Source organism: Narcine bancroftii, chromosome 5, assembly GCF_036971445.1.
Source record: "Narcine bancroftii isolate sNarBan1 chromosome 5, sNarBan1.hap1, whole genome shotgun sequence".
Lineage (NCBI taxonomy): Eukaryota > Metazoa > Chordata > Chondrichthyes > Torpediniformes > Narcinidae > Narcine > Narcine bancroftii.
This window is the reverse complement of record NC_091473.1, coordinates 215034340-215062169: the sequence shown is the minus strand read 5'-3', so window position 1 is coordinate 215062169 and position 27830 is coordinate 215034340. Positions and strand designations below refer to the sequence as shown.

At 50.1% G+C, this 27830-nt stretch overlaps 1 protein-coding gene across 1 annotated transcript; it reads right to left on the bottom strand.

Moving 5' to 3' along the window:
• LOC138764814 (calsequestrin-1-like) lies at positions 1 to 25541 on the bottom strand. The gene is made up of 11 exons (XM_069941130.1): positions 24995 to 25541; positions 17440 to 17524; positions 17112 to 17212; positions 14727 to 14838; positions 13638 to 13711; positions 10991 to 11121; positions 5808 to 5853; positions 5619 to 5673; positions 4010 to 4110; positions 2919 to 2993; positions 1 to 401 (listed from the first exon to the last, which is right to left on the bottom strand). The coding sequence occupies exons 1-11, from the start codon at positions 25226 to 25228 to the stop codon at positions 213 to 215; spliced, it is 1203 nt and encodes a 400-aa protein (XP_069797231.1). The 5' UTR covers positions 25229 to 25541; the 3' UTR covers positions 1 to 212.
• Between the last annotated feature and the right edge of the window lie 2289 nt (positions 25542 to 27830).

Genomic DNA, 27830 nt, shown 5'->3' with positions numbered 1-27830 from the left:
TTGTCAGTTTTGTGTCTGTTTATGTTTTCTTTCTCTTTACTTCTGTTCACACGAGGTTGTCGTGGTGATTTCTCAATAGAAAATGTTTAAGTTAAAGAGCTTTACAGATAGAAAAAGAACGTCAGGTGGTGCCAGCCAGGGGTGGAGGTGCTGGGTCTGTCTGGAGGCTCATTCACCTGGAAATAAATAATGAGTGGTGATTGGATGGCGAATTAGTCGTCATCATCGTCGTCATCATCATCGTCGTCGTCGTCGTCATCGTCGTCGTCGTCGTCGTCATCGTCGTCGTCGTCGTCATCTTCTGTGTTGACCTCGCCTGAGAGGACATCCTCAATCCAGTCCTCCAATTCATCGGTGCTGGGCATGTCATCTTCGTCCATGTCGAACCAGACGCTGTCAGCCTGCAGGGAGAGTGGCGGAAGATCAGGAAGGGATCAGGGAGAGTGGCAGAAGATCAGGAAGGGATCAGGGAGGGTGGCGGAAGGGATCAGGGAGAGTGGCGGAAGATCAGGAAGGGATTAGGGAGAGTGGTGGAAGATCAGGAAGGGATCAGGGAGATTGGTGGAAGGGATCAGGGAGAGTGGCGGAAGATCAGGAAGGGATCAGGGAGAATGATGGAAGATCAGGAAGGGATCAGGGAGAGTGGTGGAAGATCAGGAAGGCATCGAGTATAAATTGCTCACAGGCTCTGCTTGTTTCCAGTTAAGGTTTGTATTCCCCCTTGGGATTGATCAGAGAGAATGGTGGGGAAAATTGGCCAGGAATTAATGGGAGGGCTTACAGAATGTGTGATGAACATATAGAAGAGTTCCCTGAGGGGATGCATGGAAAGAATCGGGGACCAGGAGGTGGAAGACAGCTGACCGACCCTGCAAGCAGTACAACAAATGGACGCAGTGTCCATTCAGCCCAAATGCTTGGTCTCGATCCTCTTCCCTAATTCCCTGCTTCATCTGCTGGAGATCAACATCAGACAAACATGGAGGGCCGTCGAGTTTTTAAAAATAAAGTTTTTAAAAAATCACTCCTGGCCCCTCAACGTTTAACTCCCACACCAATTGTCTCCTCGCTGTCAGGGGAAACACCCCCTGCCTCTCCAATGCTTCCTCACAGCCAAAACATTCCCATCCCACCAACATCCTGGTAAATCCTCTGCATCGTCTTCGTGACCACGTCTCTCAGGCAAAGGGTCCAGAACTGCCTCCTGAGTCAGGCTGGGGTCTGAATGCTGATGGACACGGTTCCAGCCTCCCTTCCCCTCCCCCACACCCCACCTCCCTGGCCTTGAGCCCGATGCCATAGCTCTAGAAATGTATCATATTTGCCCCTCCCACATCCATAATAGGAACCTCTGCACTGCTCTGTAACCCACTCTGTCCCACCCAAAACAAAGAGGGTGTGAAATAACAGTAGATGGGGCAGGTTGGATGAAGAGGCTGGTGAGGGGGAAACTCACACCTGTTACAAGAGCCTTTCCCTGCTTCTACAGGATAAATAAAGGAATGGTTCTGGGCTTTCTGTGCAGGTGGCGATCAATGAAATCTTGGGTCAAAGGGTGCTCGGACTTAAGTGGGCAATCAATGAAAGCGGCACCAGCCATTGATGCCCATAGAGAAGGTGGCAGAGAGACAGTGAAAGTGACGGAAAGACAGAGGGAGTGACAGAATTGCAGAGAGAGGGAAAGAAAGTGACAGGAACAATGGAACTGAGAGGCAGCATGGTAACAGTTAGCATAACACGATTACAGCGCCAGCGATCTGGATTAGAACCGGCACTGTCTGAAAGATGTTTGTATGGTGCTTTCAAATTGCAGCACCCAGGAAGCCCTCCTGGGACCCGGTTGAGATGACTGGGTCGCATATGCCTCCTGCACCTTTCAAATAGCCACCTAACCTACCTGTTAAATCGCCAACCCAGCAATTTAAGGGGGATCCTGCCCCTGCGATGACGTGGCAAGTGATGTGTCATTCTGTTCCCCATGTCCCTTTCTGTTTAAAGTTCCAGAGTAAATGGGTGAGCCATTTCCCCTTTCAAATAGGCCAAGGAGGACACTCAGGTAAGTTTTACTGTTCCCTGACCACCTCTGAGGAAGGTCTCGTACCCAGGTGGATTTTGACCAGGCTTGCCCGGTTTGGCCCTTTCAAATAGACCTGTACCTGGGTCTTCAATCTAGTAAGTTGTCCGGTTAACCCCATTTTGCAAGGCAATTTGAAAGGGCCTTACACACATTGAGACTCTATGTTACAGGATCATGGTCTCAGCCCCTTCAACCCGTGCTGAACTTTTTGCCAATTGACACTAATCCCATTGTAGGTTGTCCAAACATATTTTGAATGTAATGAGGCCATCAGCAGTCATGATGGTTAGGATCACGGGCGGAAAGCAAACTTTGACATGGCCTGGTTAGGTCATAGCCCCACCTTGTCCGCGTCTCTGCATTGTGCAAGGAACAATTCTTGCCTAAAGTAATTGAAGAACTGCCGGCTGCGGGCATCCAAGGCAAAGGAGAACATTACAGTTCTTCATCTTTTAAAATTACAGTTCTTTACTCTCTCCAGATGTGTGGCTGAGATAGAGTTGGGAGCACATTTAGTATGAGAAATGGAAGAGTGAGGAGGTGTGCAACAGTCACTGGGTGAACAAGACTGCCTGGGATCTATGAACCATGGCTGCGTCTTCTGCCAGAATTGGTTCAGTGTAGATCTTAATCCGATATTTGACTGACATTACTCACTCTTCAATGAAGATAGTTCCCAAATCTCCTTTCCTACCCTCTCAAATCCATCTGGAACTGTATCCCCATAGATGTTTCCTCTTTCACCCAACTTCCCCATTCTTCCCAAAGCCATAGTTGCTGCTATTACCCAGCTGAGATCCCACCTCCAGGACCGAACTCACGATACACACTGAGCACTTACGTCGGTGACATTGACGACTCCAATCTGAGGCTCCGATAGGTCAATGTTGAATTTTTTCTCCCAGTAGGGGTTCAACTGTGGGGGAGAAAATGGGAAAGAGCTGAGCAGGGTCTAGAGCTGAGTGCTGGCAAGGAGATGGGGCAGTGGGGAGCCCATCACTAGGAGCATCCTGAGGTAGAAATACACATTACTCCTTATCAGCCTGACGACCCATCCCCTGCACCACCCAACCTTAGACTAGGAGCGGCTAGTGGTATGCCAGCAAACAGATTATACTCTATCAACCCACGCCAGTGCCAGTAGGTCTCCCAAGGGCAAGGGCCAAGAGCAGGTCAAGTGAGAGGATTATTGCAGAGGTTAGGGTCAGGGTAGGGGATGACAGTGATAGTTGGCTTTAAGGGCAGGGTGAAAGTTGCAATTGAACTTAAGTGGAATGAAAAGTCAGCTCAGATTGGATGTCTGTAACATTTGTGGGACGTGGGTAGGCTTGGGGGGGATTGTGCTCAGTGATAGCCAGACTGGGCACTAAATGTGGGTTAGCTACAGTGGGGAAGATGTTAGGATTGGGTTGCAGTGTGAGAAGGTGTGGGTTTGAGATGGGGAGTGGGGAAGATGTTGGGATTAAATTTATGAATGGGGAGGACATTGAGATTTAGTTGAGGAGTGAGAAAAATGTTGGGATTGGTTTAGAAATTTAGGGAAAATGTTGGGATTGAGTTGGAAAATGGGAGATTGTTGGCCATCGGTCACTGAGTGATGAAATGTTGGGAAGATGTTAGGATGAGTTTGGGAAGCAGAAAGATGTTAGGATTGGTTTGAGAACATTTTTTCCTTTGAGCAAGTACTGGGAATTGATGATATATTTGGAAGGTGAGTTGCATGGATCAGCGCTGAGGCTTGGTACCTGGGCAACACAAGACTTGGTGAGAGTTAGTATTGGGGCCAGTGTTAGGGTTGGTGTTGGGAACGGTGTTGTTGAGGGTGACGGGGACTTTCTCGGGGTTGCGTGTGCTGGGAGGGAAGTTGTGGTGAGGTTGAGGGATTGACAGGTGGGGTGCAAGCATTCACACAGGACATGAGGTGCCATGTACCAGAGGGAAGTCCTCGGGGTCAATCCAGATGATGCTGAGGTCAGGATTTTCTGTGTTATCCTCTGCAACTTCCTTCAAGATTTCCAGGAACTCATAACCGTCTGTCCAGAGGTCCGCAGGGGGAAAAAGAAGCAAGAGTAACAGCCAGAACATAACATGGATTAAATTGGTATACCCTCCTAAATTGCATTGCTTGGGGTGACAGAGATAGAGGTGTGGGGAGTGGAAGGTTTACAGTGGTAGGTTTACAGTGGTAGGGAGGATAAAGGGACTGGCGGGGGTTTACAGAGATAGGGGAGGGGCAAGGATTGGAGTGGAAGAGGAGGGGGCAGAGACAGGTAGGGGTGTGGTGATCAGATGGGGGTTACAGAGCTAAGGAGGGATATAGGGACTAGGGGTGGGGGGTGGTTGCAGAAACAGGGAGGGGTGTGGTGGCAAGAAGTTTCAAAGATAGGGGGGTGGTGTGGGGTCCAGAGTGGCTGATAGAGGTAGGGAGGGGTGTGGGGTCCAGAGTGGGCTATAGAGGTAGGGAGGGGTGTGGGGTACAGAGTAGGTTATAGAGATAGGGAGGAGAGTAGGGTCCAGAGTGGGTTATAGAGGTAGGGCTGGATGTGGGGTTGAGTGGGTTATAGAGGTAGGGAGGTGTAGGGTCCAGAGTGGGTTATAGAGGTAGGGAGGGGTGTGCGATCCCAAGTGTGTTATAAAGGTAGGGAGGGGTGTGGGATCCAGAGTGGGTTATAGTGGTAGGGAGGGGTGTGGCGTCCAGAGTGGGTTATAGAGGTAGGGAGGGGTGTGGGGTCCTGATTTGGTTATGGAGGTAGGGAGGGGTGTGGGATCCAGAGTGGGTTATAGAGGTAGGAAAGGGTGTGGGATCCAGAGTGGGTTATAGAGGTAGGGAGGGGTGTGGGGTGCAGAGTGGGTTATCGACGTAGTGAGGGGTGTGGGGTCCAGAGTGGACTATAGAGGTAGGGAGGGGTTTGGGGTCCAGAGTGAGTTATAGAGATAGGGAGGGGTGTGGTGTCCGGGGTGGGTGATAGAGGTCGGGATGGGTGTGGGGTCCAGAGTAGGTTATAGAGGTAGGGAGGGGTGTGGGGTCCAGAGTGGGTTACAGAGGGGTGTGGGTTCCAGAGTGAGTTATAGAGGTAGGGAGGGGTGTGGGGTCCTGAGTGGGTTATAGAGGTAGAGCTGGGTGTGGGGTCCAGAGTGGGTTATAGAGGTAGGGAGGGGTGTGGGGTTCAGAGTGGGTTATGGAGGTAGGGAGGGGTGTGGGGTTCAGAGTGGGTTATAGAAGTAAGGAAGGGTGTGGGATCCTGAGTGGGTTATAGAGGTAGGGAGGGGTGTGGGGTCCAGAGTGGGTTATAGATGTAGGGATGGGTGTGGGGTCCAGAGTGGGCTGTAGAGGTAGGGAGGGGTGTGGGGTCCAGAGTGGGCTATAGAGGTAGGGAAGGATGTGGGGTGCAGAGTGGGTAATAGAGGTAGGGAAGTGTGTGGGGTCCAGAGTGGGTTATAGAGGTAGGGAGTGGTGTGTGGTCCAGAGTGGGTTATAGAGGGGGAGGGGTGTGAGGAAGTCGTCCCCACAACCCTTTGGACACCAGGTGAGCGTCATCACCTGCGTCATCCTCTTCTGCGAAGGCGACGATGTGTATGCCATTGATGTCATCCTCCTGAGTGTTTGGGAGACGGGGATGGGGAGGGAGAGATATTCACAAGACCATCAGTCAGCTGTGATCACCAAGCCTGCAACACAGGCATCAGAGGATGAAAAGTCATCGAGTCTCTGCCTAGTGTCTCCACTCACCCAGGTCTCATACATGCTGTCCGGCTTCAGCTTCCTCAGAGTCGCCCTGAAATGAATCAAACCATAGCGTTAATGCATGATCTCCGCAGTGAAAAACCCTCTGCACTGCCCAATCATATACTCCCGGAGCAGAAACAAGGTAAAGCTCCCTCTGCAATGTCCCACCACACACCCCCAGGGTTAAGCACAGATTGAATCTCACTCTGCATTGTCCCATCACTCATTCTCAGGGACAGACACTGTGTGAGGTTTCCTCTAAGCCACACCATCACCCACTCCCAGGGTCAGACACAGACTGATGCTCCCTCCACACCATCCCATCACCCACTCCCAGGGTCAGACACAGACTGACGCTACCTCCACACCGTCCCATCACCCACTCCCAGGGTCAGACACAGAATGATGCTCCTTCCACATTATCCCATCACCCACTCCCAGGGTCAGACACAGACTGATGCTTCTCCACACCATCCCATCACCCACTCCCAGGGTCAGACACAGAATGATACTCCCTCCACATTATCCCATCACCCACTCCCAGGGTCAGACACAGACTGATGCTTCTCCACACCATCCCATCACCCACTCCCAGTGTCAGACACAGAATGATACTCCCTCCACATTATCCCATCACCCACTCCCAGGGTCAGACACAGAATGATACTCCCTCCACATTATCCCATCACCCCCTCCCAGGGTCAGACACAGACTGATGCTTCTCCACACCATCCCATCACCCACTCCCAGGGTCAGACACAGAATGATGCTCCTTCCACATTATCCCATCACCCACTCCCAGGGTCAGACACAGACTGATGCTTCTCCACACCATCCCATCACCCACTCCCAGGGTCAGACACAGAATGATGCTCCCTCCACATTATCCCATCACCCACTCCCAGGGTCAGACACAGACTGATGCTTCTCCACACCATCCCATCACCCACTTCCAGGGTCAGACACAGACTGATGCTTCTCCACACCATCCTATCACCTACTCCCATGGTCAAACACAGAGAGCAGCTCTTTTGAGAAGCTGGGAGTTGAATCAGTATTAAATGGTAAGAACCGTTGATGGGAATGCTGGAAAGTGGGGGACAGTTGGATTACATCTTCAGCAGTGGCGTGCAGTGTGTTTCTTTTGAAGGAATTCCAATTTGCGTCATTTGTGCCTGTCTTTGTTTGAGCGCAGCTGTGTCTGGCATATAGTCGAGAGGTCCCAAGACACGTATGTGAGGTCACAGGTCCAGATGTCACAAGATTCACCCTTCTGTTCTCTGGAGAAGTGGTGAGATATCTACATGCAGCTTGTGGAGCTGCTAGCAAATGATGGTTCACCTGCCACTGATCCATCACTGATTCATTCATACCTTGATGAAGGGTTCAAACCTGAAACATTAGTGATGCATCTTTATCTTTGCAATATAAAATACAGTTTGACCTGCTGAGTTTCTCCAGCATTGTTTTTTTTTTACTTCAACCATGGTGTCTGATCCTAGATTTTGTACCTTAAATGGATGGGAGGGGGGAGGTAGGGAGGGTGGGATGGGAGGAGGGAGGGGGGGGGGAGAAAATGGCACTGTATATGTGTGAAAAGGAAAAAGTGTGTATCATGGTTAATGTGATTTATGGTGTGAAAAATAAAAAATTTAAAAAAAAACCATGGTGTCTGCAGACTTTCGTGTTTTACCACTGATCCAGTGTGGCTCTTTAAAACAGTCTGGTACTTTGACGGGACTGTTCTTGCCATATCTCCCCAATGAGGATGCATATGCAGGGTATTGTGGGCAGACGTCCTGATAGTCAGCTTGGAGACTGTCATTGGGAGAGCTGACCAGTGCCCTCCCAACTGTGGAGGGGCAAGCCTCCAGGGCTGGATGGGCTGAATTCCTCAGTGCATTCTGGGGCACCCTGGGAAGCAACTACATTAAGGTTCTGGGGGAGAACCTGGTAACTGGAAAAATGCCCCTCTCTTGGTGCATGCCAGATGCTGCCCAAGATCTCCACTCACTGAAGAACTCTCATCTGATGTCACTCCTCAGTACTGAATATTTTGCCCAGATTTTGACCAATCATCTGAGCTTTGTGCTGGCAAAAATAATGCATCCAGAACAGTCCTACACAGCTCTAGGCCAGTCCAATCAGGATAACATCCATCTAGTCCAGGGTGCTGGTCTCTCATTCAGAAGGCATTTGACAGGGTGGATCACAAATATCTCTTCGGCACTCTGCATGCATTTGGATTCGGGCCACATTTTGTGACCCAGGTTCTACTCTTGTACACAGTGCTCAGTGTCTGGTGGAAGTCAAGTGGACCTTGACAATGCCCTTTCACTTTGGGATGGACTAGATTTCCCCTGGAATGTCCACTGCTCCCGGAACTCACCCACTGTCCCCTCAGATACTGTGCTCACATTTTAATGACACCCAGGTTCGGATGTAACCCCAAAGGAGGGGCAAGCAGTCAATGCATCCAGAACCCTTGATTGCCCACCACCTTGGCTCACCTTGACAAAGATAGCCAGACCCAGTGACAACCAGTCAAGAAGATCCTCTGAGTGACTGACCCACTTCTTCCCATGCTGCAGAAATGACAGGTGGCCAGAATGGAGTTTGCCCTATTGGCTTACGCCAATGATCTCTCTTCATGGTGACTGACCCTGTTAACCTGCAGAGGATTCATGAGTGCCAAGTAGTTTTCTCAGCTGTGTTCTCTGCCAGGATTAACTAGGAGAAGTGTGGCGGTCTTTTTGCTGGGCCAGTGACAGATCTTTGGCATGGAGGACCACTCACCACCTGAACCTGGGTGCCCACTGAGGTGAAGTGGCAGGAATTGGAGACAAAAGTCATTGCCTGGCTCAGGCACTGGTCAGGACTTCTCTGGGTAATTCTTACAGGTCAGAGTGCTGGCCATAAAACCAGTTGGTGGCCTCTATGTTGTGGTACCAGTTGGTCATTTTGGTCCAGTCTGCTGTCTTTGTTATGATGGCTCAGAGGAAATTTCTGGATTCTGCTGGCGCCACAGGAAACACTTGGTCTCTGTTGCGGTCCTGACACTCCCGATTGAGGAGGGTGATCACAGGACTTTGCAGAAATAATTGGTGATTTCTTTTTTATTTACCAAGGCCGTTGCCTTCAGGACACACGGCTTCTAGTGGCTAATATCAACAAAGATGCCATGTTTTGATTGAGAGTTAATGGACATCTGAGGTACAATTGGCTTGCCTTCCATCCTGTTGAAATGGGCATTGGGAGCGCTCGGCAATGTAGAGTGGTCCTGGCATGGCTTGAATTGCTCATTGGACCCAGGGCCCGAAATCTCTCTCAAGAGCCCACACAACATGAATGACCTTGTGGAGATATCCACTGTGCCATTTCGCGATGCGCTGAGGCGTTTACTGTATAGGCTGCCCCTGCACACCATGCACTTATGGCCCTCATCTTCCATCTGGACATGTTTTGGTGGACTGTTTTGAAGTCGAGGGAGGTCACCAGTTTGAGGTCTCTTTATGAGGGAGTCCTCCCCTGTTACATTGGAGACCTGGGGTGGAAAGTATTACACTGAGCTGTACCATGTAAGAGTCAGATTATGACTGCCTGTCACTTCTGCGGATGGGAGGAGATGGTGTACCATGTATATGTGTTTCAGCCTCTATTTAAAATATCTGAAGAGGTTGCTCTTCAAGTTCTGGTTACACTTCAGTACCGTGCTCCTGATCTTTGGGTTAGTCGAAGATTGTCCTTGTCGGTCAGGTACTGGTCATCCATCTGTCCAGGTAGCGGATATTTGAGGGTTCAGGTCTGGCTGACTCCCTGTCCCTCTTCTGAACACACCTGTGTGGCCATGTCTCCAAGGGAAAGGAGCACTTAGTGCTCACAGGAAATTTGGAGGGTCTCCAGGAACAGGTTGGTCCTCCAAGGGTTTTGAGGGTACCAATGGAAATAATAATGCTTCAATTTGTAACATGTTTTGTGTGAATAGCCTGAATTGTAAACTAATGTACTACTTGTAACTTTTGGATTAAGAATAATAAAGAGGAGGTATTGATTCACCACCAAAAAGGCCAAAACCCAGGGAGGGTTGGGGGAGGTGGTGGTGGATCGCTCAGGGGATCTCCTGGTCAGTCTGCTCCTAGACTTGGCCAAGTTGGCCACTCATGGATCCAGGCAGTGGGCCAGCGAGGATTTGGCCTAGACTGACTCCCAGCCCAATTTCCAGGGTTACGCCCGTGCACGTGGTGTCCAGTGGAACAATGGGGGATTTTCAGGTCTGTCGGGCACGACAGAGGCTCAAGTGTGTTTTCGACAGTGATGATCATATTTTAATTTGAGCGTTTAAATTGTGCGTAACTGAAATACTGTAAAATTTGTATTAATATGATTACTTGTAATAAACCACCTTTGTGAAAGGAAAACAGGGATCAAGCTCCCTCCACACCCTCCCATCACACACTGCCAGGGTCAGGCACAGGATGAAGTTCCCTCCACACCCTCCCATCACACACTCCCAGGGTCAGGCACAGGATGAAGTTCCCTCCACACCCTCCCATCACACACTGCAAGCATCAAGTACAGACTGAAACTCCCTCTTCACCAGCTCATCTCACACTCCCAGGGTCAGGCACAGGATGAAGTTCCCTCCACACCCTCCCATCACACACTCCCAGGGTCAGGCACAGGATGAAGTTCCCTCCATACCCTCCCATCACACACTCCCACAGTCAGGCACAGGATGAAGTTCCCTCCACATCGTCCCATCACACATACCTGGGGCCAGACAGAGAATGAAGCACCCTCCTCACCATCCCATCACACACTCCCAGGGTCAGGCACAGGATGAAGTTTCCTCCACACCCTCCCATCACACATACCTGGGGCCAGACAGAGAATGAAGCACCCTCCTCACCATCCCATCACACACTCCCACAGTCAGGCACAGGATGAAGTTCCCTCCACATCGTCCCATCACACATACCTGGGGCCAGACAGAGAATGAAGCACCCTCCTCACCATCCCATCACACACTCCCACGGTCAGGCACAGGATGAAGTTCCCTCCACATCGTCCCATCACACATACCTGGGGCCAGACAGAGAATGAAGCACCCTCCTTACCATCCCATCACACACTCCCAAGGTTAGACACAAACCTAAGCTCCCTCTACACTGTTGACTTCTGCTCACCTTTTATGCTCGTTGACGTAATCCACGATTTCTTTCTCTGTGTATGGCTTTCCGGGGATTGTTTCAGACTCATCCATAAATGGTTCATAGAAGTCGACCTGGTTCATTTTCAGGTCCAGGTTATTTGCCACCTGCAAGGAAGGGAGGTTGTGTATGGTCACTCTCTGTGCCTTGGTGAGTACTGTCTCTTGTACCCAGCACCTGTTTCGCCACCACATCACGTCCTAGCACCAGTGTCGCTGAACAGCTTCCATTTCAACGTCTCTCTATTCTGCCCATCGTGGGCAGACGTTGGAATAATCTCCAATGGCTGGACAATATTCCAGTCCCTTTTCAACTCCAGAACTTGTAAAGCAGCATCTGGCAGCACCAAAAACTGGGCGACATACTGGCATGGGCTGAGGTGACATGGTCAACCCACAACTGAAGAGTCCCAGGCTTGGATAAGAAGGACCCTCATGGGATGGTGAAGAGGAAGGAAAGTTTGGAGAGTTCTTTGCATTGGGACATGGGTGATCGCTACATACAAACATGCCCTTTTTCCAATTCCTTCTTGCCAAACAAGTTGTTTTCCTCAGCTGATCTCATCTGACTACATGCGACCCATAAATTTTCCAAGGATTCTTCATGGTTTGGAGGAATGAAAGGATCTTGAGATCAATCTCCATTGATCCCTCAAGGTTGCTAGCTGTCATTGGTGTTTTCGGAGGTGTAGATGGTTTGGAGAGGGTGCAGAAGAGATATGTCAGGATGTTGCTGGATTTGGAGAGCATGCAATATGAATCAATATTGACTGAGCTACGGCATTTTGGGTGGCATTTAGCACCACGTCTTTACAGCACCAGCGATCAGGACTGGGGTTTGAATCCCGCGCTGTCTGTGAGGAGTTTATATGTTCTCTCTGTGTCTGCGTGGGTTTTCTCCAGGGGCTCCAGTTTCTTCCCATCGTTCAAAAGGTACTGGGGGGTTGTAGGTCAACTGGGTGTAATTGGGCAGCATGGGCTTGTGGGCCGAAAAGGCCTGCTACTGTTCTGTATGTCTAAATTTAATTTTAAAAAATCTCTTTTGAGCAACAAAGAATGAGAGGTGACTTCAAAGAGCTACAAAAGATTATGAGGGGCATCATTATAACCTTATTACTTTTGCATATATTAAGAATCTGCCTTCCTAGCCTGCTCCTCAAAACCTCTGTAACTATTGGTGGGTCTACAATATACAACCCAGCAGGGTTATTGCCCCATCTTGTTCCTGACTTTGACCCACACAGACGCCGCCAACAATACTCCCCACTACTTCCCCTTTTTTCAGAACATGGTGCAAAATAACTATAAATTATAGTTCCATAAATACAAGAATTTTAAAAAGTAATTAGTGCAAAAAAAAAGAGAAAAAGCGAGGTGTTCATTGTCTGTTCAGAGATCTGATGACAGAGGGTAAGAAGAAGCTGTTTTGAGTGTGTGCCTTCAGGCTCCTGTACCTCTGTCCTGATGGTAGCAGTGAAAAAAAGGGCATGGGTGGGAGGGGGGGGGGGGTGGGGGGGGTGAGGATCCTTGAGGATAGAAGCTGATTTCTTGAGGCACCACCTCTTAAAGATGTCCTTAATGCAGTGGATTAATGCCCATGAAGCTGACTTTACGACTCCCTGTAGCCTTTTTCTTTCCTGTGTGTTAGCACCTCCATTCCAGACAGTGTAGCAGCCACTGGAGTGGGGGCCTGGAATGTATTTCCATGTGCGGTGGTGGAGGCTGGTACAATAGAGGCATTTTAAAGATGCTTAAGCAGGCCCATGGATGCAAGAAGAATAGAAGTAGGGGAAGGGTTAGATTGTTGAGCAAGTTTAAATAGCTCAGCACAACATCGCAGGCCGAAGGGCCCATACCATGCAATAATGTTCCGTTTTTAAAAATTTTTTTAAGAACAGGATTAATCTGAGGTTGGTGGGGGTTCTCATCTCACTAACTGAGGAGTTCGTGAAGAGATAAATGAAGATTATGGTTGATGAGATTTCCAGGGACTTCAATGAGGTCCTGAATGAGGTCCCAACAAGACTAATGCAAGAGATGAGAACCCGTCATGTCAGAGAAATTGGGCAAGTGCATCCACACATCGTTGGTGACAGGAGGGAGAGGATAATGACAGAGGGTGCTTCCTACAGCAGGGAGCTCCCTCATTGCCTCTCCCACAGTGTGGAGCTCCCTTACTCCCCCTCCCATATTGCAGAGCTCCCTCACCACCCATCCTACAGTGTGGAGATCTCTTACTAATGTCCCCCCACCTCAACAGGGCATTGTTCCATCACTGCCCCTCCCACAGAGTGGAGCTCCCTCACCGTCCATCCCACCGGGCAGAGATCTCTCACTGGCCCCCTCCACAGTGCAGAGTTCTTTCACTGCCCCTTCCCCCATAGTGCAGTGCTCCCTTACCACTCATCCCACAGCGTGAAGCTCCCTCACTGCCCATTCCACAGCATGGAGCTCCCTCACTGCCCCTCCAACAGTGCAGAGCTCTCTCACTGCCCCTCCTTCAGGACTGATCCAGTTTATCGGGTCGGTGCTGAACCTGGAGATAATGGCATCACCAGGAACACCCATATCCCCATTGTGCAGCAGATACAGCTGAAGAAATTTCTGATCCCACCCGTGCTCACCCGTTTGCTGAATGTAGCGTAGAATGAGATATAGGGATGGAATTCTTCAGCCGCATCTTCAAATGCTTTATAATCTAAGGAACAAGAAGAGAAAATTATTTTCAATTGCATTGATTGAATGATGTACATTTCCTGTCTACATCTAGCTGTGACAGACCACACTGTTACCACTGTGCAGAGTTCCCCATGTCCATATCCCCAGATCATACCACACTGGGATCTCCACGCACAGTTCCCTGTCTCCATATCCCTGAGTTATACCAATTCGGAAATTCCATGCACAGATCTAGACTCCATATTCCTGGGTCAGACCACACCAGGAGCCACATGCACATTTTTGGTCTAAATATGCCAGGGACAGACCACATCAGGAGTTCCGTGAACAGTTCCCCGTCTCCATAGCCCTGAATCATACCACATTGGAAGTTCCGAGCACAGTTCTGGTCTGCTTATCCCTGGGTCAGAGTACACTGGGTACACCGTGCACCTTTCCAGTCTCCGTATCCCCGGGACAGGTCACACTGGGAGCTCTGGGCACATTTCTAGTCTGTCATATCCCTGAGCCAGACTGTACTAGGAGCTCCGTGCACAGGTCTGGTCTCCATATCCCTGGGTCAGACCACACCAGGAGCCACATGCACATTTTTGGTCTCCATATGCCAGGGACAGACCACATCAGGAGTTCCGTGAACAGTTCCCCGTCTCCATAGCTCTGAATCATACCACATTGGAAGTTCCGAGCACAGTTCTGGTCTGCTTATCCCTGGGTTAGAGTACACTGGGTACACCGTGCACCTTTCCAGTCTCCGTATCCCCGGGACAGGTCACACTGGGAGCTCTGGGCACATTTCTAGTCTGTCATATCCCTGAGCCAGACTGTACTAGGAGCTCCGTGCACAGGTCTGGTCTCCGTATCCCTGGGTCAGACCACACCAGAAGCACTGTGCATGGTTCCCAACTCGTATCTCTGGGCTCCTTCTGCATGTCAGCAGGAGTGTAGGAATGTGCAAGAGAGCAGGTTGGGAGTGGAGGGAGACGATGGGAGGAGATGTGATGGTTGAAGTGAGAGTACAACGGGTCTGGACGTACGTTCTGAGTCCTCGCTTTTGAAGTAGCCGATCACCTTGGTGTCATCCTCGTTCTCCTCGAAGGCTTCCAGTTCATTCACATCATCAATGATCTCTACTGGATCTTCCAGAACCTTTGGAGGTACAAACCAGAAAACCATAGATCACTACACCACAGAAACAGACCCTCAGCCCATCTAGTCTGTGGCAAACCATTATTCCACCCAGTCCCACTAATTTGCACCCAGACCATATCCCTTCCATCCATTTTTTTTCTTAAATGTTAAAATTGAGCCTGCTTTCACCAATTCACACATTCTCACTACCTTCTGTGTGAAGAAGTTCCCCCTAATATTCTCCTTTAATTTTTCCCATTTCACCCTTAACCCTTCTCCTCTCGTTTTTATTTCATCTAACCTCAGTGCAAAAGCCTGCTGGCATTTATTCTATCTATACCCATCATAATGCTGTATATCTCTCCCCCTCATTCTTCTATGCTCCATGGAATAAAGTCTTAACTTATATCACCTTTCCCTTTAACTCAGCTCCTTGCATCCTAGCAACATCCTTGTAAATCTCCTCTCTACTCAATTTTATTGATATCCTTCCTGTAGTTGGGTGACCAAAACTGTATAGAATAATTCAGATTTGACCTTGCCCATGTCTCGTACAAGTTCACCATAGTATCTCATCTCCTACACTCAATGCTTAGATTTATGAGGCCAATGTACTAAAAGTTCTCTTTACAACCCTATCGATCTGTGATGCCACTTTCAGGGAATTATGTATCTGTATTCCCAAATCCCTCTGATCTACCACACTCCTCAGTGCCCTACTGTTCACAATGTATTTCCTATCTTGGTTTGTCCTTCCAAAGTGCCACACCTCACAGTCGCCTGCACTAAACTCCATCTGCCATTTTGCAGTCTAGTTTTCCAGCTGGTCCAGATCCCTCTGCAAGCTTTGAAAGCCTTCCTCACTGTCCACAACACCTCTAATCTTTGTGTCACAGTTGTAGTTTGTGTAAAAAAATGTCTGACATTACCAGAGTACTGACAAATCTTTGGTGGTCTTGGAGAAGTGCAAAGGTGAGAATAGTGCATGAAGGTTCAAGAACCTGATAGCTGGTCTTGATTAATTTCTAAGGCATAAGGTTAATTCCCATGGGCAGTGAGAATGCTGAACAACCAATGGAAATGCTCACCCTGACCATCTGAGATTCTCATCTGTACAAAACAGTATCTATTTATTTATTTAGATAAAATACTTGTCCTCCATATGTATTGCTTGTCAGTATGACTGGCTGTGTGTGACGTGTTTTGCACTGAGGACCAGAGAATTCTGTTTCGTCAGGTTGTACCCGTGCAATCAGATGATAATAAGCTTGACTTGACAAATACATGTGGCAAGCAGCATGGATGCAGCACTGACCTCTTTGTGCCAGCACTTGTCACAGACTTCCACTTAGAGAAACATCCCCCCCACTCCTGCCACCCTCAACTTAACCAGTTTTGAATCCAATGAACCGGCTCCCCTTGGAGGCCCAGTGATCTACCCTTCCAGACTAACGTATCATAAGGACTTTGACAAAGGCCTTGCGAAAGCCCCAATATATGATAACCACCGCACTCCCCTCAGAATGTGGGGGTGAGGAGGGGTCTCTCTCCTCACAGGACCCTTGATTGTGGGGGAGTGAGGGGGAGGGTCTCTTTCCTCACAAGACCATGGATTTTGGGTTGAGGAGGGGACACTCTCTGCAGGACCTGCTCCTGTGGAGTTTGTGTGTGTGTGTGTGTGTGTGTGTGTGTGTGTGTGTGTGTGAGTGAGTGTGTGTGTGTGTGTGTGTGTGTGTGTGTGAGTGAGAGAGAGAGAGAGAGAGATGGTCACTGGGTGATATCAGGGGGAGGGTGTCTGTCCTGGAACATTCAGTGTCTGGCATGTGTATGGTGTCACTGATCAGCCCATGCCCATCCCTGCACTCATCTTAGTCACCTCATGGATGGGACAGTGTTCCCTGGGACCTCCTTGCCACATCACACCACCTCTTCCTGTTCTGCGAGCAGGGAGCAGGCTGACCACGATACCGGCTTGGCCCAAGTCAGCTTGAGGGAGGGGGCTGGCCGGTAGCCTGGAAGGGAGTGTGGCACTGGAAACAGCTGTGACGCCATTGTGGTGAGGGCAGAGTAGTGATTCTGGGCATGGTCAGTGATGACACCAGCTGGACAATGAGGGGGAGAAGGAGGGGATCACTGGTGGCCCTCATCACCGGGTGATGAATGAACACCTCTCGCAGCCCCTTTCCCTTTACTCCACCCTCCCCTCCCCGACTCTCCATCCTCCCATCTCCACCCTCTGTCCACCCTATCCTCCCCTCCCTCTCACCAGGTCTGTTCTGAAAGTTACTCACATCCAGAAGGAACTCCACAATGGTGTCAGCTGCCAGCTCACCATCATACTCAATCACCTCATCATCCTTAAAGACGTAAATGCTTCCCTCTTCATTCAGGCCTGTCATGGGACATTATTTGGAGAAAGAAGGAAAGGATAAATAGACCAGACCCCCCCTGCCCCCCATGCCCCTGCCCCATCTTTTCCACAACCCATCACCTAACTCTCTCTGCTTCCAAACCTTCACTCCAGACCCAGGACCACCTCCCCTCACTCTTCCTCCCTTCCACTGCCCATGGCACCATCCCCTACCCCTCCCTCCCCCCTCAAGAATGCTCTGGACTCACCCAGTTTCTTGGCAACGGCCTCGTCTTCCTCTGCGTCAACCAGGCCAAAGCCAACGTTTTTGTCCTCGAGGACCTGTGCTGCCAGCTGTCGTGTAGTTGGGGTTGGGGCAAATCAGAGGGAGGAGAGGAAAAAAACAAAAGGGTTACTCAGAGAGTCAATCCCCAAACTTTGCTCCTGATCCCTCCGGGTGACTCAAAGGCCCTCTAATGATGAAGTGGCAGGGGAAAGCCAACCAACAAAAGTCACAGACCCAGTAAAGACTTACACAGATGATAACATTCAACAGAAGCCTGTCCGTCAATGACAGAAAAGCAAGCTGAAAATTCAACAAAAGACCAGAAGTCTCAATGGGAACCCATTAAATATTTAGCAAAGGCCTATCATCAAAGCACCCTAGAGGTTTTGTGCTTTGGTTGAGTTCCTGATGGCACTTTCTCGAGGCTTTGGGCCTTTGTTTTGTTCTCGAGACTTCTGTGATTCTTCGACGGATCTGTTACTGAGTTTCTGATGGGTCTACATTGATTTATTGGGTCTTTGCATTAAAAAATGTCTTTGCTGAGACAGGTGAGTCTTTGGACCTTCTTAGGCCTATGTAGGCCTTTGTAGGCCTATGTAGACCTATGTAGACCTATGTAGACCTGCTTGGGACTTCTTGGTCTCTCGAACAAACTCCCAGACAAACTCCCAGACAAAAACACCTCAACTGAGCAAAATGTGAAGGATTGTCCACGAGGCAGTGTCAACCTAACAAAGGCCCAAACAAACCCACTAAAGACTAGGTGGAGCTCTGCAAAAATATCATATCAATGCCCAGCAAAGGCAGAGATCGCATACCAACTTATCAAAGGCTCAGCTGAGAAATATCCCTCACAGAATGAAGAGAAAGTACTCCAAGGTTAGAACAAGTCAACCAATGTGCATCTTGAAAGTAACAAAAGATCCAACAGGGACTCAGAAAGTCTCAGATTAATTAAATGCCCATGAAAGAAGGTGAGAGGTTTATTCAGAGGAAGTATACAACATAGAACCCAACGACCTGTGCCAACCTTGTCTACAGCAAGGAAATCCTTCCCTACTTTACATCCATAACCCTTTATTTTTCTTTCATCCATGTGTGATAGTACAGATTCTATCACCAATGTGTATATGTACAGATGGTAGTGTAGGATGACTGTGATTGGCTGAGAGCATAGCCACACATACTGGCAGGTCATAAAAAATTGCTCCTAGCCAGACCGGGTCATTCTGGACAGGTCGACCTACTTGTGATATGCTCCAGTCTTTTAGTTAATAAAAGCCTTGGTTTGGATCAACATGTCTTTGGTTCTTTCGACTTGCTCTATACCATGTGCCTACTCAAGAGTGTTTTGAATATCCTTGTTATACTACTCACAGCAATACATTCCAGGCACCCACTAATCTCTGAGTAAAAAACCTACCTCTGACATTTCCCTAAACTTTCCTCCACTCACCTTAAACCAATGGTTTTTGCTATAATCACCTTAGGAAAAAGGTGCTGGCTCTCTACCCTTTCTAAGGTCCTCATAATCTTATAAATCTCCATTAAGACACCTCCTATCCTTCGCTTCTCCAATCCAGGCAACATCCTGGTAAATCTCTGCACCCTCTCTATCTTTGCATCATCCTTGGGGTACCAGGAGAGTAGTTGATGTTGTGCCATGTTTGAAAAGGAGTTGGGGGATAGGCCAGTGAGCTGCACGTCAGCGGGAGAGAAACTGTTGGAAAAACTTCAGGCCGGAATTGGTGACCATTTGGAAAGGCAGAGGATGGTTTGTGCACAGGAGATTGTGGGGGGACTAACATAGGCAGGACCTCTGCAGTGAATGGTAGGGACTGGGGAGTGTTGTACAGTTGAGAGGTCAAGGAGTACAGGTACATAGTACATTGAAAGTCGTGTGGTAGATAGACAGGGTGGCTAAAAAGTAAAAAGGCTTTGGTCACATTGGTCTTACATCAGAGTACTGAGCACAGGAGTTGGGATGTCATGTTGCCATTGTATAAAGACATGAGTGAGGCCTCATTTGGAGTATTGTGTTCTGATTTGGTCACCGTGCTGCAGGAAGGATGTTGTCAAGTTGGAGACAGTGCAGAGAAGTGCCACAAGGATGTTGCTTGGACTTGGGAGCCTGAGCTCTAAGGAGAGGTTGTACAGACATGGATTTAATTCCTTGCGATGCAGGAAGATGAAGGGTGATCGCGTAGATCATGGGAGAAATAGATTGGGTGAACTCAGAGAGTCTCTTGCCCAGAGTAGGGGGATCAGTAACTAGAGGACAGAGGTTTAAGGTGGGGGAAGAGAGAGATTTAACAGGAACCTGATGGGAAACCTTTTCTTCGTGAAAGAGTGATGAGAGTATTGGATGGGCTGCTGGAGAAGGTGGTTGAGGTACTAGGGCAACACTGAAGAAACAAAATTGGATAGTACATGGACAGGATGGATTGAGAGGGATATGGGCCAAACACAGGGTGGTGGGACTAGAGTGGGTGGGATAGATTGGTTGGCGTGGGCAGGTTGGGCCGAAGGCCTGTTACTACACTGGGTGTCTCTGTGAGGTGCCACAAATCTATTTAAGATTTTTGAGGTGGCCGGGAAGGAGGATGGTGTTCCTGGCATTTGACTGGGTCCTACATGGTGGAGTGGTCTTTGAGAGGTGCTTTGCTATCCAGATGCAAAATACTTGGCAATGGTTGTGGCGGGGGGGGGGGGGAGCGGGGAGTGCTGGAGGGTGATTCTGTGACCTGTGATACCCCACAGGGATCCGCGCTGGGCCCTTCTTTAAATACAATGTGTATGAATGGGTTGAAGCTTCCATGGTAGGAGAGTGTCAGACTGCAGGAGGAAACAGTGGTCAGGTGAGCAGGTCCTCGAAGGGGGAGAGACAGGATAATCCAGGAATGTGGAGATGCAGCAGAGAATTAAGGATGGTGTAACTACAAGAGGAACAGTTTGGGGGGATAGTCAGAAATCTTCCCATGGCTGGGTTGGGGGGGGGGGGGTGATGCGGGGTTGCATCCAAACCCACAGGGAAGAGGTTTGAGGTGAGATTAAGGATTATTGAAGGGGATCTGAGGGGAAAGGTTTTTATCCATAGTGGCCAATCTCAGGGACTTCCTGCCAGAGGGAAGTTGGGGTCAACCCCTGAGCTCTCAGAAAGCACTGATGCAGGTATAGGATATTGAAAAATTTGTGAGCCTTTGGAGATTAGGTATTCAGTAGAACCCTTCATATCTGTGTAAGCCTCTGCATGTCCTATATGATTAGCTGATGTGGTCATGTCAAAGCTAAGTGTTGTTTAAGTTGAACTCTTCCAGGAAAATGGAAAGTATTCCATCACACTCCGAACCTGACCTTTGTAGTTGTGGGCAAGTTTTGGGGCCATAGCCTCTAATTTGCCCTTGTGGCTACATTGTGTATATGGTTCTTCAGTTCTGATTCTGGTTAATTTTGCCAAATAAAGCAGTTTTAACCAATATTATATCCCTTCCTATCTCTGTAATGCCACAGGGTTCCCTTCACCCCCCCCCCCCCCACATCTGTAACCCCCTCCAGTCCCAACACCCTTCCCTATCTCTCAAAAAAACTACGGTCCCCTACACGTCTTCCTTTGTAACCTCTCCAGTCCCTAGACCCCTCCCTATCTTTATAACCCCCCTCTGGTCCCCTACACCCCTCTCTATCTCTGTAAACACCACCCCCCCCCCCCGCCTCTGGCCCCGACACCCTTCCCCAATACTGTAATCCTCTCCGGTCCATAGACCCTTCCCTACATCTATAAACCCTCCATTGTCCACACCCATCCCTATCTCTGTAACCACCTCCAGTCCTTTCAACCCTCCCAATCCCTGTAAACCCCTCCAATCCCCCACATATTTCCCAATCTCTGTAACCCCTCCCTATCTCTCAAAAACCTCTGGTACCCTACACCCCTCCCTACCTTTGTAACCCCATCTGCTCCCACCCATTCTCCGTAACCTCATACACTCACCTACACACCCCCACAATCTGTAACCCTTCCTCCCTACTCCCCTCACTATCTCTTAAAACCTACCGGTTTTTGCACTCCTCCTCTCCCTTTAACACCTCCATTTCCTTCCTCCCCCTCCCCGATGATTGTTCCCTCTCCAGTCACACCCATCATTATCTCTGACACCCTAACTCTCCTTACACCCCATTCTCTCCAGCCCGATGTTGTGAGATTGTCATGTGTTACATGATTACAAAGTCACATTTTGTTAGGTTTTCTGTGCACACAGTCATCGTTGGGTGTGGGTTCCGTGCGTACACAGTCACGATTATATGTGCATGTATTATGTACATAGTCATTGTGTGTGAGGGTGTGGTGTGTACACAGCAACCTTGCTGATTGGGTGTTGGTATATAGAGTATGTGTACTGAGCACACAATCATGGTTTAGATTGAATGGAGTGTGTACATGGTCATGAAGGGAATCTACTTAGAGCAAAGATGTGGAGGAATTTCTTCAGCCAGAATGTGGTGAATCTGTGGATTTTATTGCTACAGGCAATTGTGGAGGCCAAGTATTTAAGGGAGAGATTAATGGGCACTTGATTAGCTAGGGCATCAAAGGTTATGGGAAGAAGGCCGGGCAGTGGGGCTGAATGGGAAAATGGATCAGCTCGTGATAAAATGGTGAGGCACTCAATGGGCTGGATAGCCTATTCCCACTTTGATGTCTTAAGGTGTTGTTATACAGGTGTTATGTGTAAACACTCACAGTATTGTGTTGGTGTAGTGCATACAAACTCACAATGTGAATGTAGTGTGTACATTGTAACGGTATTGTGTGGGTGTAGTGTCTACACAATCACAGTATTGTGTGGGTACAGTATATACATGGTTAAGGTGTTGTGTGGGTGTAGTATGTACACAGTCCTGGTGTTGTATGAGTGTTCTGTGTACACAGTCATGGCGTTGTGTGTGTGCAGAAAGTACATGATCATGGCATTGTGAGAGTGTCATGTGTACACAATCATGGTGTGTGGGTGTAGTGTGTACACAGTCATAGTGTTGTAAGGGTGCAGTGTTTACATAGTCATGGTGTTGTGTGGGTATCTTGTCCATAATCATGGTGTGATTTTGTGTATACATAATCATGCTGTTGTATAGCTGTAGTGTGTACACAGTCCTGGTGTTGTATGAGTGTACTGTCTACACAGTTACAGTGTGGGTGTAGTGTGTAGTCGTGGATTTAGTGTATATACAGCCATGGTTGTGTGTATGTGTGTAGTGTGTACATGGTCACAGTTGTGTGGGTGTAGTATGTACACAGTCACCATATTTTGTGGGTGTAGTGCATACACAGTGATGGTGTTTTGTGGGTGTAGTGTGTAAATGGTCATTGTGTTATGCAGGTGTTTTGTGTACACCGTCAGTGTTGTGTGGGTGTATGGCATATGCTTTCATTATTTTGTGTGTGCAGTGTGGACACAGTCATGGTGTGTGGGTTTAGTGAGTACATGGTCCTGGTGTGTGGATGCACACAGTCAGTGACAGTGTGTAGTGCGTATGCTGTTACAGTGTTGTGTGGGTGTAGTGTTAACAGTCGTGGTGTTGTGTAGCTGTAGTGTTAACAGTCATGGTTTTGTGTGAATGTAGTATGCACATAATTATGGTGTAGTGTGTGTAGTCATGGTGTAGTGTAGATGTAATGAGTACATGGTTACATTGTGTGTAGTGTGTACAGTCAGGGTTTTGTGTGAGTGTATTGTGTACACAGTAATGGTGCTTTGTGAGTGTACTGTGTAAACAGTCATTTTGTTTGTGGGCCTTGTGGGTACATAGTTGTGTTGGTGTAGTGTTTACATGGTCATGGCATTCTGAGAGTGTCATGTGTACACAATCATGGTGTGTGGGTGTAGTGCATACACAGTCATAGTGTTGTAAGGGTGCAGTGTTTACATAGTCACAGTGTTGTGTGGGTGTGGTGGGTACATGGTCACAATGTTGTGTGAGTGTATGGTGTACACTGAACACAGTCATTGTGTTGTGTGGGTGTAGTGTGTACAGTTACATTGTGTAGCTGTAGGGTGTACACAGTCATGATGCTGTGTGGTGGAGGGTGTACACAGTCACGGTTTTGTGAGTGTGATGTGTACATGGTCAGTGTCAGGGGCTGTAGTGTGCATCATGTGATTTCTGGTAAGCTTTGTGTCTCGGACACTGGTCATGTGCAGCCAGATCTGTCTTGTTCAGTCCCGGAGCACCAAACAGATCCTCCAGCCCAACTCCCATCCACCTTCGAGGGCCACATACTATTGTCGGAGGTGTTCCCTTTTTCAATATTTTGATAATTATTATTATTCTAATAATAACAAAAGGAAGGGATCAAAAACCAGTTTATCTTGCACGAAAGTAATTGGGAAAAGACCCCACAAGGAAACAGAGATTCATTTCAGTCGTGGAACATCTAATTTTTTCCCAAGTCAGACATGCCACCACATCGGACACCCAATGAGTGGGAGGGACAGCATCTTTCCATCTCATTAACATGGCCCTTCTAGCGATAAGGAAGGCGGATGAACCTGGAACGAAGAACGGGAGAGCGTGGCTGCTCCTTCCGATGGAACAGCGAAAGCTGGGAAGTTGCCTGTGGGTGCGTGATGTGAGGAGGTGGGGCGAAATGACGAGAGCGAGAGGTCGGGCTCAGGGCCGGAGTGGCCTCGCTCTGACAAGATCATCTGAAGAGATGGTATTCCGTGACAGGGGCTCACACACGGTTCTGGGTTGTGTTACCTGTGCCTCAGGGGTCAGGACGTAAGCCCAGGGTATCAGGTTGAAGCAAGTTTAGGACTGGAAGGCACGAATGAGATTAGAAAAACTTTGGAGACGGCGGCCAGGCTGTAATATGCACCCAGTTCTCAAACTGACAGCCAGTCTGGTGCTGAGCGCCACGGAAGGGTGAGCATGGCCATTAAAGGCGCACGCACACACACAGTGGACCCACACCCTCAGCGTGCGTACACACCCTCACACTGTACACACCCTCACACTGTGTACACGCACTCAGTGTGTTTTCGCACCCTCAGACGGTGTACAGGCTCTCACACGGTGTACATACACATCCACACTGTGTACACACCACACCTTCACACTGTTTATACACCGCACTCTCACACCGTATTAACACCTGGTACACACTCCACCTTCAACCCTGTACACACATGCGCTCATAACGGGAACATATCGCAACCTCACACCGTGTGAACACCTCTCTCAGACTCTCACACTGTGTATACCCCACACCTTCACACCCACAAGGGAAGGCAACAATCAATAGCGCGCGACCTCGATCAAATGCACTCACAGATCGATTCCCGGTGGACTCACTGAGACACGGACAGCCAAGAGTTGCTGCCTGTCGCTGTGACCTTCACCCCACCGCCCACCCTGACCGACTGGAGTGCGGGTGGGGGGCAGGTTGGGACAAGGCGTCCGTATGCAGGAACACCATCACTGCCAGCCCTCCACTCCCTCGCTGCCGACCCCGCCCCATCTTTCCCGGTCGCTCCTACCTCCAGTGTCAGTTCGTCCCACTCAAACTGCTTCTGCGAGATCTTGTCGTCTTCTACAGCCTCGTGGTAGTACAGGCAGAGCACGTCGAACTTCTTCAGCACCTGCTTGTAGTTCTTGGCCGAGAGGTGGACCACCCTGTCCTCGCCGTCGTACTCTGGGATGTTGAGACCCTCCTCCGCGCCACACAGGCCGAGGGTGACGGCCCACAAGAGCAGTAGCCAGGGGCACTTCATTGTGCAGAGCGACCTGGGGGTCTTTCGGGGGGTTGTGGGGAGCAACAGCGCAAAGGCAGGGGGAGGAGTGGGGAGCAAAAGAAAGACAGAGAGGGAGCGACGGAGACAGAAAGAGAGATGGGGAGTGAGAGAAAGAGATGGAGCGAGAGAGGGAGAGATGAGCGACTTCACACAGGGACAGAAGGCAGGGGTCCCAGGGAATGCTCAAGTCACACTCTGGACCGTGGCGGGGAGCTGACGGAGCTGGCTGCAAGCTGACAGGCTGGGTGATCTGCGGGGTGGGGAAACTGTGGGCTCCTGACGATGGCCACTGGTCTCCAGGCAGCTCTACACCCATATTAAGCAAAAGGAGCTCAGGGCGGAAAGTAACACTTCTAAAAATAAGGGAAGCTGAGCCCGGGGTAGGAGGGCAGAGGAACGGCGGGAGCCCCCCAGCAGTCAGCGGACCTCGGTCCGGGGCGCAGAGGAAACTAATACACTGCTGGCGCAGAGGGATTACAGTCCGGTTGGCTGATAGGTCAGGGAGAGGGAGGAGAGAGGTGGGCCAGCCCGGCAGTGGGTTCAGGTGAGAAAAGTCGAGGGTGGGAGAAGTGGAAATGGGGACCAAGAGTGAGGGCAGAGGGAGAGAGATGGGGAGGGATGGAGGGAGAGGAGGAGAGCTCAGGGAGAACATGGTTGTGAAGGCAATAGAAGGTAGGGGAGATGATGGAAAGAGTGGGAGAGAGGGAAAGGGAAGGTGAAGGGAGGGAGCAAGAGATCTGGAAGGAGGGGAAGGGCAAAAGGTGGAGGGAAGTGGAGAGGCAAGGAGAAGGGGCAAAAAATGTTTAGCAAACTGCAGTAGATGGACAGCCCACGGGAGGGGGGCAGGGGGTGGATAGAAGGAGGGAGGGAAAGGGAATGAGGGAAAAAGGGAGGAAGGAGAAGGAGGATAGAAAGGGGAAGGAGTGACAGAGGTAGGGAGAGAGGGGAAAAGCTGAAACAGGAGCTTAGGGAAGGGAAAGAGAGGGATGGAAGAGAGTTAGTGGGAGATGGAGGGAGAGAATGGAAGGGTCCAGCAAAGGGGAGAAAGGGATGGGGAATGTGAAGGAAGTGAGGGAGGGAGGAGGAACAAATGGAGAGAGTGGATGAAGGAGGGATAGAAGAAGAGTGAGTGTGGGAAGGGATGGAGAACTGAGATATCTCACTCACCCAGCAGAACCCGGGAGGAGAGGTACTGTGAAGGGGGCAGGAACAGGGAGAGTAAGAGGGTGTGAGTAAGAGGAGGGAGGGGAAGGAGAGGTGAAATGAGGGGAGTGGAGGGGCTGGTTGGGAGATGGGAGGAGAAATTAGGGGAAGCAGGTAGGAAGACGTATAAGAGACTGAAGTAGGTTATAAAGAGAGTGAATGGTGTAGGGCATTTAGTGAGGGACAGGGTGGGGAGGTGAGGAAGGGGTGGGAAGGCAGTTAGTGAGGGGACAGGGTGGGGAGGTGAGGAAGGGGTGGGAAGGCAGTTAGTGAGGGGACAGGGTGGGGAGGTGAGGAAAGGGTGGGAAGGGAGATGACTGGTGGCAAGGGAGGGGAGGGAGGGTAGGTAGGTTTGTGTGAATGGGAAGGGGTTTGAGAAGGAGAGGAGGTGAGGTGAGGTGGAGGGACTACAGGGCAAGGTGGTGGGGATGGGGGAGAGTTAGGTGAGGCAGGAGGAGGGGCGGGAGGGAGGGGAAGGCAAGGGAGGCATGGGAAGGAGGGGCAAGAAGGGAATGAGATGAGGGTGGGGAAGATGGAAGAGAGGGGAGGTAGAGACAGGAAGGCAAGGAAAGTGCAGGAAGGGGCAGGAGGGGGAGGGACAAAAGGGAGGGAGTCCAGGAGCAGAGGAAGAGGAGAGGGGGAGAGGGATAGGCAGCAGGTGGGAGAGGAGAGGGGGAGATGAGGGAGGCGAGGGGATGGAGGGGAAGGTGGACACACCAAACCCCTTTTGATGACATGCACAATCAGTGGAATTCACTTCTCCAGCCATCAGCTACATCAGTCCCCGGCTGAAAGCTACACTCGATCTGTCCAATTAAAATAACACATATTGAATTTCTGCCATGAAATCATTCTGTGAAGAGAGAGCAAACATCAGCAGCTCCCAGCAATGCTGGGGCGGGGGGGAGGTAGGGGGTGGGGAGGTAGGGGGGTGGGGAGGTAGGGGGGTGGGGAGGTAAGGGGGTGGGGAGGTAGGGGGGTGGGGAGGTAGGGGGGTGGGGAGGTAAGGGGGTGGGGAGGTAAGGGGGTGGGGAGGTAGGGGGGTGGGGAGGTAAGGGGGTGGAGAGGTAGGGGGGAAGGTAGGGGGGAGTTGGTGGGGGGTGGGGTAGGGGGAGGTGGGGGGTGTGGGGAGGTGGTGGGGGGTGGGGTAGGGGGGAGGTGGGGGGTGTGGGGTGGGGGGTGTGGGGAGGTGGGAGGTTGGGGGGGAGGTAGGGGGTGGGGAGGGAGGTGGTGGGGGTGGGAGGGTGGAGAGGGAGGTGGTGGGGGGTGGGAGGTGGGAGGGTGGGGGGGAGGTAGGGGAGGTGGGAGGTTGGGGAGGGAGGTGGTGGGGGTGGGAGGGTGGGGGGGAGGTGGGAGGGTGGAGTTGGGGGAGTGGTGG